General features: G+C 34.0%; 1 protein-coding gene across 2 annotated transcripts in view; it reads right to left on the bottom strand.

The window, feature by feature from the left end:
- Window positions 1-14,673, bottom strand: part of SCAMP1 (secretory carrier membrane protein 1) — a 117,397-nt gene that overhangs the window by 50,651 nt on the left and 52,073 nt on the right. For both annotated transcript variants that reach the window (XM_061189379.1, XM_061189380.1), the window contains 4 exons: window positions 13,004-13,102; window positions 11,033-11,141; window positions 8,716-8,844; window positions 4,087-4,246 (listed from right to left, as the gene is read on the bottom strand). In XM_061189379.1, the coding sequence (XP_061045362.1) occupies window positions 4,087-4,246; window positions 8,716-8,844; window positions 11,033-11,141; window positions 13,004-13,102 (497 nt within the window). The remainder of the gene's footprint in view (window positions 1-4,086; window positions 4,247-8,715; window positions 8,845-11,032; window positions 11,142-13,003; window positions 13,103-14,673) is intronic.

The following is a 14,673-nucleotide window of genomic DNA, read 5'->3' as shown; positions in this document are numbered from 1 at the left end:
CAAATAGAAGAAATTAACTACTTGACAAGCATGAGCATGTAGGCCCCAGACCTACTGGCGCCTAAGGATTGATAACGTTAACCCCTGTTACGTCACCAACAACCAGTCAGAGAATTGTGTATGAGCTGATCACATACCCTGGGACATCTTTCCCTCACCTTGCCTTTCAAAATGTTTTGCTGAAACACTTCAGGGAGTTCAGGGGTTTTTGAGCATGAGCCACCCGTTCTCCTTGTATGGCACCTTTACAATAAATGCTGCACTTTCCTTCACCACAACCCGGTGTCAGTAGATTGGCTTTACTGCACACAGGTGAGTGGACCCAAGTTTGGTTCAGTAACACTAAGAGAAGTCATATTCATATAGGACAGTACTTTATACAGTTTAAAACTCATCTTTTTCATGGACATTCTGATATTTCAATGGTTCTAGTAAAAACAAGGTTTTTGGGGTTTTTTTTCTGAATTCAGAGAAGAATGTTTATTAAAAACTTAAATCCTCAAAAAGATAATCCAAGAAGACTCACTTGAAAATAACTAATCTTCTATTTAGAGATATATCACAGGTATGATATCAGTATTAAATTACTCTGTATTTCAAATTTTGGGGGTGTTTGAATATTACTCTGTTTTAATGTATAAATTCTACTAGCCAAAGTTTCAGTAATGCCTACTTTTAAACTCATTTATATATTATATATTTCTACAGGGCAAGTACCATGTCTTCTTTGTATCTCCAGCCTAATATATACTGTCTGTATTCAGTGAGTGATTAATTTAACCTTAGGTACTTATTTTCTAACTGCTTTGCAATCATAAGTTAGTTATCTTAACATCTCCCTAAGAGCATCAAGTGAACTCAATAACAAACTTGCAAATGAAATACTGAAACAGAAACTCAGATGACACTGGAAAACCAACTTCTCATGCATGATAACTAATTTTCAAATGATTATTCCTAAAGAGAATCAACCTTTATCACATTTTAAAATCATTAAATGTAATTATCAGTATGATTTAATATATGAGATTATTGATTATAATCACTTAAATGCAGATTTAAATTTTTTCAGTAGGCTCTAAAGCTATTAGCAAATACTTTAACTCAATCTAAAGGCATTTTATAATTCAGTTAAAACAATTATATTTTTCTTCCCAGCTTAAGAGTTAATATACAAAGAAGGTTTACTCAGCCATCATGTTATTAAGCAAACTACAACAAATGCTTCATAACAAAGTTAACTATTAACCTTTAAAAAGGATTTACTTTTAGACTATGAGTCAACAGCGGCAAAGAAGGAGATAAACTATATATGGCAATTAAAAATGCAACTTCAACTGACTAAGGGACAAAGAACAAAGAACTGATCATTCTAGAATAAAGACTTCCTAATGTGCCCTCTAGTTATTTTCAGCACCCCACGACAAAGCTAACAGCTACTCTAGAAACTTGGAATTACCACCTATCTACAAGGGGGGGGAAAAAAAATTCACCGGACAACTAAAAAAAAAAATCTGATCACATTCTCAGATCTAATGTCCCTCTAACTTGTATGCCTGCAATGACTGGTTTATTCTAAAATCACTCCCTGCCATGTTTTTCTTATTGCTTACCATTCTTTTCTTCACTTCTAGGGAAACCTGAAGAAATCAAGTTCACAGTAGGTATTTAAATATGGCAATAGAGGCAAATACATCATTAGCCAGAGAAGAATAAAACTTGAAAAACTTTTAAAAAGCACTTTAGCTTCACTCCAGAGCCTGATTAATAAAAACTAAATGCTTTCAATAACAACTTCTTTTAAGAAATATGTGAATCTGGCCTAAAAGATTTTAGTTACCCATTTTCTACTGACTTACGTAATACGTTCAGATGCTTGTGTTTCATTTCTTAATCATCAGTCTTGAAACAGAATATGAAACACTTGCACATCCTGCGACTCTGTCCCTTCTCAAAAGGCAGTAATCCCTGTCAAAATTGATCTCAAATTAAGCACTTATGTGAATACATAAAGTCTATTTAAAACCCTGTATTTAATATAAATAATCATATCCAATGTATCTGGTTTAAGATCTCCATATTTAAGGGAGAAATCTGTCATCAGTAAATGTTCAAAAAACTTTACCAGATACTTCGGAAGAAACCACTGGCAATCTGGGTGAAGAAAATGCCGAAGTTATACACTGAGAAGGTATATTAATTAATGATTTAAAATACTTTCAACTTTCCCCTAAAAAAACTATTCCTCTCAGTTCTGCTCCAAACAGTAAAGCCCAGATAATTAACATATTTGTGATACATATACTCTAAAGGGTTGAGATGCAGCTAAGAATTTAGCCCAGGGGTTAATAATGCCAGAAGTAAAAATGTTCCACCAAGCATTTTTATTTCCACTGGCAAAGAAAGGGAATAAAAGGAACCAAGTGACTTCAAGTAATAAATGGCAGAAAACTGGCTTTTTATAGTTTGTTCTGGCTACATGTGTCACAGAAGGCTTAAAATTCAAAGTCTCTAGTTTCAGGTCATTTTCAAAGTCTCAAAGACATCCCCATTCCCACCCACAAGCATCATTACAGATACACTGGTAACATGATGGAAGTAGGCAAGCAGAGGCCACATGTCAAAAAATTAAAAATTAAAAAACTTTGTCAGCCAGACTTAGATAACAAGGAAAAGAGCAGCAGTAACTCTCCTGTTCACGCAAGGAGTAAATAGGTCCCTTTTATTCTTCTCCAGCCTACATCTATAGGGGTGCTCCTCCCCATTCCTTGACAACCAACCTCTCACGTTCCATTAGATCCAAAGATTTTCCTCCCTTTCCCTCCTCCCATCTATTTTCTTCCCTTCATTCCATTTCTAACCAATTTAGTTTTCTGTTGAATGACATCTTTTTTCTCCAAATTCCCTAATCTTCCCCCTTTTCCTTCTTTTTTGTTTTCTGTTTACATATCTGCGTTTCTCATTTCATTTGGCAGGGCTTTGGGGGATGGGGGTGGTGATACACATTCTGAATAATCAAAGAAATTTTTTGTTCAAAGAGAAAAAAGAAAGTTAAACAACAGAACGTGGCCCTCTAATTTCCCTAATATATCATCTGCACAATACATGCCTATTTCCTAGTAATGCTGCTCCTCATACACGAGAGTTGAAAGAGGTTTGTTATTCATAAATGAGTTTACTCAAATAAAAATAAGTTGATAAACAATTGACTACATGGACTCATCTAGGGCTATCATCTAAATCAGCATTACCCAATGTTTATTTCCTAAAGCAAGAGTCCAACAAGGTAGTCAACACACACACACAAATAATGGTTTCATGGTCATATCACAAAGCACACGAGGCTCTTAAAGAAGTCTAAGAAATTCTGAAATGAAGAACCTTATTTAATTTTATTATCCCCACTGTTCCCAAACTTAAGCTAATGAACTTTTTTTTCTACAGCACCTAGTAATACCCCACAGAACACGCATTTAAGAAATGTTAATCCTAACCATTGATTAAAATATACCATGCAAAGTAGTATAGTTAATCTTATAGTCTAAACAGTTTTAAAATGTTACTGAATTTTGAAAAACCAAAAATGAATTTACACAGAAAATAATTACCAACTTGCTAGGTGAAAAGTGACTCACTTTAAATATCACATGTATATTCACCTTACCTAGGCTACCTAGGTTCATTTAAAAATTAGGCTGTAATCACCACTTCTGATTTTTTCTGAAGGGGAGAATAAAAAGTAAAATTTTCTTTAAAGTCAAGTGTATCATATGGAATAGAATCTTTTACAAATATTAAGACCTAAGATTGTTCTCATTTTTCCCTCATTCATTTTCATGTTTGATCTTTTTCTCAAGTGGGAGAAAAGAATGGGATATTATTTGTTACAAAGTCAAATGAATACACGAGCATGTTATATACAGACTTAATACACAGAGATGTTATATATGGACTTTTGTGAAGGTATATTATACAACAATAAAAAATTTGAAAAATGAAAATATGTCACTTTTCCCTTTAAGGTGTACTACAAATTATTTACTTCACAGGTTTTAAAGAGCATATTTTAAAGTACACACATTTTACCTGAAAGCTCCGTAAAGTGGTCTGTACCAACAGACAAATGAACAAGGAGTAAAAAGCAAGAACCACAGGATACTCAATCCAAAATCAACCCCTCTTGGAGGATCAACACAAAACCAAGCCAAGCATCCGAAGATATTTAGAAACAGTGTTACAGCATGGACTGTGGAATCAAAAAACAAAATAGAAAAGAAATGTTTACATTCAATTTATGTGTTCATTCAACAAGAATTATAAATGAAAAAATACTTCCTAAGAGCAAGTGTATTCTACCTCATGTTTCCATTTAGTATTTTTCAAAACATTGTTGCTATTTCTTACACGTTTGATTTGAAAACAGAGTATTCACAGGTAGAAGAGTCCTAATACATGCACTGTTTGGCAAAAATTCTTTTGGTCCTCCCCTAATGGGCAATTACACAGCTAAACCAGAGACGCACAACCTTAAGGGATTCTCCCCTGGGAAGGAAACATGTGATGACATGTGATGTGTCTCTCGATTCAAGGCCCAAGCAGAAAAATAGTGGCTGCCAGGAAAAGAACCAGGACTTCAAAGGAAAAAGATCCTACACTCAGAACTATAATTTTTACAGAATGGGGCTGCAGGCTCCTCGCAGTGTGAACTACACAAGAGAAGAGAAAATAGAGAAGTGCCCTGCACAATCTCACTGTAACATTTTTAAGCAATAAAATTAATTAGAATCATTGGACTAAAAATACTAACACAGCAGAAACTTCCAGTGACTATACAGTCAATCTATAAGGATTATTAACTCATCTTCATAAAGCTGTCCACTTTTCAAGGTCCTGGGATTAAAAACAATGTTCTGGTAGAGGATTACACTTATTTAAAAAAAAAAAAAGTTTACTATGATGCACTTTACCTGCTGTGGCAGATCTTTCTTTTCGTTAACACAAATAGATCTTGGCAAATTCTTCCTATATTGTAATTACTTTCCCTGACAGACCAAAACCCCAAAATCTGAGTAACATCTAAAGACACTATGATCCTAAAGAACAACATTTACCCATTATAATTAATAACTTTTTAAAGAATGTTTTTTTAATTTATTCACAGGCTGAATTTATTACAAGAAATAAATTATTTCAAAAGTTAAAATACTGCTTAATGTAAACTACCGATACAATAAAAATATACCAACAAGCTACTACTTTAATTAAAAATAACAAAGGGAAAAGCTAGTGAATGTAAATTTTAAAAATCAACATACATTAAAAAAACCTTTAAAATCTCTTTAAATTATTAATCAAATAAAATTAATACTTAATGAAACACATTAAACACAAGGTATTATACCTTAAACACAAGGTATAAACACATTCTAGGATGCCTCTAAATTTGCTCTCATCTAACAACCAGATAAACACAAACTCCACAGAAGGAGAAAGAGCTCCAGAGGAGGAATGAAAACACCTGGGTTATAGTGACATAATGTCGAGCTAATCAACCTCTGTGCATTTCAATTTTTCAACGGGAGAAATGCAGGAGCTCTTCCAGCTTTAAAATTCCACCCCATTCTACTACACAGGAAAGATTCTTACTTATTCCCATTAGGATTTCTAACTCATGAAAGCTAGCTTACTAATAAATTAACTCAAAATCCTTTGCCTCAAAATAAAAGTAGTTCTGTTAAGGGCTTAAAAACAGAATCCAAGAGATTGTGAGATATTATTCTGTAATATTAAATGGCATCCAATTGCCTAAAAAAGTTTTAAATGTTCAGAACATTCTAACTCAAATTTCAACCTCCAAAGAAATAACTTTTCAAGGTTTATCTCCTAATCTGCTTAAGAAAAAAAAGACTATATCAGTATGTGTATTTTAAAGTTCACAAAAATTCTTCCAAGTATAGATAAAAATATCAATTAAATTTTGTATAATCTATTAAAATTTTTTCTATATGTGTTTTCATAGTAACCAACAACCATGATCAATAATAGGTCATTTATTTGTACCCCAATGAAGAGCAAACGTCTAGGCCTACTTACTAAACAATCAGTCCATTTACACAGAGATCAAAAAACACACAGAAAGGCAAGGTAATGTGAAATGCATGATTCTACGTTGCTAATTTCAATCCAATTCCAATCCACTTGGTGGATTCCAAGTGTAGGTAAAACACTAAAGAAAATTTTAGGCCATTTCGTTTACATGATTTCCAAGTTGAATGACCCTCCTTCTTATAAAATTTCAATTTGCTTTATTAAGCACTCAAATCTGGTATTAGCAGACCTAAATTTCCAACTATCACTAGAATCTAAATTTGCAACTATCACTCTTCTTGCTAAGTTCTGCATTACAATATAGATACCTAAAATAAACAAATTTAGGACAATATATTATCTTCCTCACTAAGTGGTCTTTAATGTAGCTGGATTTTTTTCTTTCTCTTTAAATTCAAGAGTATACTCAAAGAGATGGAGATTCATTTCATAGCGGTATTTCTAATTGCTTCAGTTCCTTTAGAGTGAAAATTATTTGCTTCAGGTAATGTAACTTTGAAACCATATCTTCATCATATTTGGGTTTAAAATGTAAATTACTTCTTTATTTTGGTACTTTGTAGGTGGTATAACATGGAAATCTAGACTCTGGGATCTAGAGTCAAGCTATCCAACCCCAACCTTACTTGCTGTGTAATCTTGGACAAGTTACCGCAAATTCTCTAAGCTTTAGTTTCCCAATCTATAAAACTAGATAATATAGTAGCTGCTTCATAACATGGTTAAGATTTAATAATATAATGTATATAAAGTGATTAGATCTGTGCCTGACACAAAGTATTGATAAATCCTCCATAAATGTTATCTCTTGTTATAATTATTAGTACAATGACACTTCTTGAAGTGAAGTGTCACTTCTTGAAAATAATTTATTAAAACAACCTATATTTTATGAAATTTAGAGATAGTTCTGAACTAGCACTAGATCTTTAATAATATAATGTATATAAAGTGATTAGATCTGTGCCTGACACAAAGTATTGATAAATCCTCCATAAATGTTATCTCTTGTTATAATTATTAGTACAATGACACTTCTTGAAGTGAAGATGACACTTCTTGAAAATAATTTATTAAAACAACCTATATTTTATGAAATTTAGAGATAGTTCTGAACTAGCACTAGATCTTATTTTGTTCCAGGTAATGCTTCTTCAAATTGGAAACTTAACTGGATGGAATCTTGAGCCCTCTTTGAATACAGTTAACAGATCTGACAACTGAATAGGGCTAGGAAAAACTATAGGCAACTATATTATTTCTAAGAACCTCAGAAAGTTATATATTTCTAAGACAAAACAGACCTATTTTGAAACAATCAGCATTGGTAAAGCAGTTAACCATTCAGTTAAAATTAATCATCTTCCCCATTCAATCACTATTTACTAAATTCCTTATAGAATTTTCTTCCAACACCCATCTCCCCCATTTAAAATATGTTTTTTCACTAAAGTCAAAGAACTTATACTTAAAATGTGAGGCCAATTTTTGCTCATTAAGAAAATAATTATTTTATAATCTGCATATATTTTATGATATATTGATTAAATAAAATACGAGTTGTTTAGTATGGACATATATGGAATCAAAACCTTTAAAAATAAAAATATGTAATACTACTGACACTCAGGATTAACCAAAGAAATCAGATTAACAACATAACTCAAAAGAAACTAAGAGTTAAAAATGTACTATCCATAAGGAATCACTTCTCATATTCCAAAGCAGCTTCACAAATGTGAAGAATACTCCTAAAAGATTTTGAGGGAAATGATCTCATATACTTGGTGGAGGGAGGCTCCCTAATCATACAGTAAGAACACACAAATTTCCTCCAACGAGAGTTTACTCCACAATGTGTCCATTAACCCAGCAACTGTGCAGATGAGAAGTCATGACAGCTACCTCTCCTACTGACACAGTGACGTTAAATGGGGCTGAGACTGCTGTTTGGAATAAAAATGCAACAGAATAAGTGGGAATTCTGTGTACATACAAAAAACTGGTAACAGCTGGACATTTAGTTTTAATATTCCATGTGTCATAATTATATCCAAAGCAATGTGAACATCACAGCCTAAAATGTATGTCGTAACGTTCTATTTAATGAAACATCCTATATTAATTAGGCACTTTCAGTAATAAAAGTATTCCTCACCACTTGAAAATGAAAAGTAAATTGCGCTCAAAGCTCTAAGAAAAATAGTTTATAATATTTCAATATTTTATGCCCCCTTTTAAAAAGTCATAATGCTTTAATAGCCTTCATTTGCATAAAAATCATATGAGTAATTTTTTCAAAGCAAATATTGCCTCAACATTTTGCAGGGAGAAAGGATCATTGAAAATTCTACTGTATGATAGGGAAGTCCCTTCCTCAAAAGAATGCCAGTTCTCAATATATAGGTCTTCCTCAGCTAAGAACTTAGATTGTCACATAGTATACAATTTTGACATACCTAAATATGACATGATTCACTCAAAATTAAAATATCTATAGGAAAAGACCAATTTATGATACTACCCTTATATGAGTTTTAAAAAAGTTGATTTTGAAAATAAAATATAAACTTTTTCAAATAAATATATAATTTGTTCTATACTCACACATCCATAAGTAGTACATAATCTTTACTGTCTTTTGGAATTCTACAGGAATGTCTACAGAAAAATCCTGATAGAAACAAGGTCCCACAGGAAAATTGTCAGGAAGAGGTGGCCAATTGTTTTTTCTGCCTGCAAATAAAAAAACAAAGTTATTTATATAAGGACAAATATGTGCTGTTCTTTTTACATGTAATTATTTGTTTCATAATAAAGAAGAATATTATCTATTCTTTTAATGTGTTTCAAAAATGTAACACTGTATCTCTACATTCCTACAACTCTGAAAACCAAGATTTTTATTTTTAAAAATTTTCCCAGAATATCAAGTTAGAACTCATTAGATGGTAAAATAATTTTCCAGTGTCATACCACTTATGTGAGTTGAAACAAGAAAAGAAAAAAGAGCACAGGGACGTATCCTGTGACTCTGCCCTAAAAAGAGATTTATTTCAAAGTCCCAAGACTCTGGCTCTCACATGAAGGCCATGAAGTTTTTAAGTCTCTAAAAATTTCCTCCTCCAAGTAAGTCTTCAATCTTTAAATATAACTCCTAACGCACGTGGAGAGGGAAGACCAGCTTCTGAATCTTTCAAGTTTTCTACTGTTAACTCCATAAAGAAACATAAGATAACCAGTACCAAAGAATCAAATTTGGAAATCTCCAAGTCTGAAAAAAATAACGTCCAAAAGACACATGTAAGGAAAGCATAAAACTATGTGAAAACACAAAACAGTCATGAGAAAGAAGCTGAGGAATTATAGCACCTTCAAAAACCTAGAGAAAAAACAAATTCCAACTGTAAGGAGAGAAAATGTGTCTATTTAAAGAAACTAGACTGAAAATAAGGCTTGGGAAGTGGTGTGGGGAAATAAAAAAATAAATTAAAGAAGAAGTCAAAACATTGAAAACAGAGAGTAAAAATAGCACCTAAAGGCCATTTTCTCATTTTAGATATTATATCCCACACTTTCAAAGATCAGATTTTACATACTTTTTCACAGGCCAGGAAATTCTTCATAGTGGGAAAAAAGCATCCTCTATTTCTGATTCTTCCCAACATGTCTCCACTGTTTGATCATTCTTTTCAAACTACATGTTGTTCTTTCATTTCTCATACAAGTCTCATACTACTCGAGAAGCAGAGAAGAGTAGTAAAGAACAAAGGCTCTGAAACTATCAATAGAAGCACCTAGACACTTACTGGCTAGGAGGCCTTGGGCAACTTATTCAACCTGCTGTAGACTTTGCTTCCACATCTGTAAAGTGAGAAGAACTCACCACCCTTCACAGAATTGTACTGAGGATGAAATGAGCTAACAGATGAAAAGTACTTAAGTGTATAACATACAGCAAGTCTCCTAATTTACCACACTTCATAACTACTTCATTTACTAAAACATCTCTCACAGAAGTAATTTGTATTAGTCAAAGCTAAGGGAACAGGACAGATTTTCATTACATGTATTTTAGAAACATTGATCTCAATTAAACCTCTAGTTTCTCCTTTCACAGATGCTGTCTCTGATGTTGCAAGCAAGAAAATGGCCCAGGATAAATGTGTCCTCATGAGGCCCTAGACTTACACATTCAAGGATAAGGAAGAAATAGTTCAGTATCACTGAATGTTATCACTGTCCTAACACTGTTACTCCATCACTATCCAGACATACTCACAATGACTTGTCTAGTTCTCTCATCCCTTCTTACCCAGAGACTTGCTAGCTTTCCCTAACCTACTCCCTTGAAGTGACCTTTGGTAGTCACAGCGTGAATGAATTTCATAGGACATAATCAAAATTCACCACTTACTTATTTCTTTGGCATCATCAGAATACCCCAGGCTTCCTAGAGTCACCTCACCACAGAAGCTTTTTTTTTTTTTTTTTTTAACATGGTTTGACATATACGGATATACTTGTGAGGACAGGGGCAGATTAATTTGAAGCTGGTCTGAATAAACCAGAAGTTAAGAGTTAAATGCAGTCAAACATAGGGCACACTCCCACGTACTCATAAAGCTTTAACAGACCGAGGTAAAGGCCCAAGAGCAGAATCAAAGACTCCTGACCTTACAATAAACCAAAATCATCATATTTGCATTCAGAGGCTAACACTGTTCTAATCTATCAAAACACTATGTAAATCAGCCAAGATCAGAGAGCCACAGAGCATCAGGTAGGAAATCTGCCATGTCTGACCTCCTTGCTAGAATAACAGGGCAGAGTTTTATCCACAAACCAAATGATCTAGAGCTAGTGCAGGCCTATTTTAAAGAATTTTAAAGTTATTTTTATTTGAAACTTCTTTGGATATTACCGTGTTGACTGAGATTTTGCATTTCTCGTTCTCGACGATCTAATTCTGCTGCTTTTCTTTCTAGTTCTTCCTGGCGTTTAAGAAGTTCAGCTTGGGCCAAGGCATGCTCCTAAACAAAAAAATAAGGGAATACATTGTCAGAAGTATAAAATACAGTAACATTTCTACTTCTACTTCTACTATACTCCTACTTCTCTACTATGCTAGAAACCTAATTCAAATGCTCTTTCCACAATATAGGAATTCACTAAAGATTACAGTTTCAGAAAATATTATGGAAATATTTGACCCATTTTGGCCTTTTGGTTATGAAAACCCACAGTAGAAATGTTGGGCCCATTAGGACAAGAAAAAATTCTCTCAGTAAAAGCAGTTAAAATCCTAAGGTAGAAACGTAAAATAGATAGCTAGTGGGAAGCAGCCGCATAGCACAGGCAGATCAGCTCGGTGGTTTGTGACCACCTAGAGGGGTGGGATAGGGAGGGTGGGAGGGAGGGAGATGCAAGAGGGAAGAGATATGGGAACATATGTATATGTATAACTGATTCACTTTGTTATAAAGCAGAAACTAACACACCATTGTAAAGCAATTATACTCCAATAAAGATGTTAAAAAAAAAAAAAGAATAATTGGGTGAGAAAAAAAAAAAAATCCTAAGGTAGGACTTGAGGACACAGGGAGGGGGAAGGGTAAGCTGGGATGAAGTGAGAGAGTTGCATGGACTTATATACACTACCAAATGTAAAATCGATAGCTAGTGGGAAGCAGCCGCATAGCACAGGGAGATCAGCTCGGTGCTTTGTGACCACCTAGAGGGGTAGGATAGGGAGGGTGGGAGGGAGACGCAAGAGGGAGGAGATATGGGGATATATGTATATGTGTAGCTGATTCACTTTGTTATACAGCAGAAACTAACACACCATTGTAAAGCAATTATACTCCAATAAAGATGTTAAAAAAAAAAAAATCGTAAGGTAATTGGGAAAATGAAATTAAGGTGAACTCTGTGCCTAAACGAGAGTGAGGGACTGAGACAAAGAGACCAGCTGAGGAAAAGAGACAGATGGAGAAAAGGGCAACTGAATTGGCTCTTATGAATTGGGTTAAATGGTACATAAGGTTCCCAATGCAGGAATATTATATAATATCTTATATTTTATAAGATAATGAAGTGAAAGGATATGGTTAAGAAATTCTGGTTTATAACTCCATCTGACTTTACGTAATACCAGGCATCCTATTCATCTCCTTTTTTCTTGGTATTTCTGCCACCTCCTACTTCCTACCACTGTGCTTTGCTTAGCCATCATAACTCTCTTCCAATAATATCTATTGATATATCATTGTTACTTTAATGGAACTGTGCATTAAAACGTGAGACCAAAAGCAATAAAAATTTCTCTACACAAATTACACACCAAGATGATGTATGAATTCAGTAACTGCTAATAATGGAGTAAAGCAAATGCTATAAGCTGAAAAAGAGGTATGAGTATTATAGGATTGAGAAGCTAGCTAACCCAGACTCAAAAGTGAGTTAACAGCCATAAAAAGGAACGAAACTGAGTCATTTGTTGAGACGTGGATGGATCTAGAGACTGTCATACAGAGTGAAGTGAGTCAGAAAGAGAAAAACAAATATCGTATATTAACGCATGTATGTGGAACCTAGAAAAATCGTACAGATGAACCGGTTTGCAGGGCAGAAGTTGAGACACAGATGTAGAGAACAAACGTATGGACACCAAGGGGGGAAAACCGCGGTGGGGTGGGGATGGTGGTGTGCTGAATTGGGCGATTGGGATTGACATGTATACACTGATGTGTATAAAACTGATGACAGATTAAAAAAAAAAAAGTGAGTTAAAAATTAAACAAATGCACTATACAAAGAATTATTTTGCTCTGAAAGCAAATGTTATTGATATTGTAATTTCCAATATGAATTTACACATGAAACATGAACTAACCTTTGCAATCTGTGTATAAGCCGGATGTTCCTCTGTTGGTTTCATTATTGCTGGTTGTGTACTGGGTACGTTAGGCATTTTCACATTGCCCGGTGGAGGCTAGGAAGATTAAGAAAAGGACAAATTACGTAACATAGAAATCCAACTTCAACTTCAACTTCTTTCAAAAAGTGTAACACCAATAAAAACCAAAATGGCAAGAACTGCCTCACTTCCTCCCCTGAATTCTCATAATCCAGTGTGTGGTAAAGAGCTAGTGAAGCTCTTCATCTCCATTTTCTCAATCTCACGCATTTCTTAACTCTTCAATGTGGCTGCTACCTCTAACATGACACTGTTAGCACTCTCCTCCAGAACACTATGCATTCAAAACAAAACAAAACGAAAACAAAAAACCTTCAAGTATGTTTTTTAGTAAAATACAGATAGCACCAAACTGAAGAATTTACACCAAGGTTAACTGTCAACTAGGCTGTCAACTCTTCCCACCTAACAAAGCTATGTGCCAGTGCCCTTAAAAAGTAAATAGGAGAGGTCCTGGCAGAACCCCACTAATACTCCTTGAAAAGAATAAGAGGGGAGACATTAGGGAGATGGAAAATAAACTGCACAACCTCCACTTTGCCAGTGACGATCAACAGTACGTGAAAGTAGCTGCAAGTTCAAAAAGTAGGTAGATATCTACAAATCCATCAAAGGGGAACTGGTTAAATTACTATATATACATACAATGCAGTCATCAAAAGGAATTAGTTAGTTCTACAGGAGAATGCCCTTTTAAATACTAAATGAAATAAAGCCAACTACAGAACAGCACACATATGACCAAATTTTTTTCTTTTATGAACACACGTTTGTATATGTCCAGAAAAATATCTGGGATGTCTTAGCAAACTATCAAAGGGATTTGCACCTTTTGCTTTATACACTTCTCTATTAATTGCCTTCTCTCCCCATTATACTACTTTTTTTCAGATAGAAAATAATTGTAAGCATTCTTTAAAATGGCCATAAGAAAAAGAGGACAAGAAGAAAGGGAAAGGAAAAGAAAAGAAAAAAAAAAAAAAAGAGAAAACATACAAGCAAGCAGCTGCAAAGGGAAGTTCAAAGATCAGAAGAACTATTAAAGTCAGAAGACACCACCAATGCAGCTTGATTTTATTCTGACACAGCAAACAGCAGCCCTGAAAAGGAAGCCAGACACAACCAAGGATATAAATGGAGTACAGCTGATTCTAAAATTCATATGGAAATGCCAAGAGCTAAGAATAGGTCAAACAATTCTGAAGAAGAGTAAGGTAGGCAGACCTGTAATATCAAGACTTAATATAGTAATAAACAGTGTGGTACAGATGCCAAAGATAAGAAATATACCAATAAACAGTAGGGAGACAGAAACAAACCCCCAAAAACTTGATACCCAACATAGGTCACACCACAAAACAGTGGAGAAATAATGTATTAGTCAATAAATGGTTCTGAGATAACTGGTTAACCAGATGGAACAATTAAACTAGATTTCCTACTTGACATTACATACAAAAATAAATTCCAGGTGGATGAATGACTTAAAAGTAAAAAAGCAAAATTTAAGCACTTTTAGGAAAAAAATATACATGAATATTTTCATGAACTCAGGGTACATAGAGCTTCTCAAATATAAGCTATAG

This window comes from Eubalaena glacialis, chromosome 4 (assembly GCF_028564815.1).
Source record: "Eubalaena glacialis isolate mEubGla1 chromosome 4, mEubGla1.1.hap2.+ XY, whole genome shotgun sequence".
Taxonomy (NCBI): domain Eukaryota; kingdom Metazoa; phylum Chordata; class Mammalia; order Artiodactyla; family Balaenidae; genus Eubalaena; species Eubalaena glacialis.
This window is presented reverse-complemented; position numbering and strand designations above follow the sequence as displayed.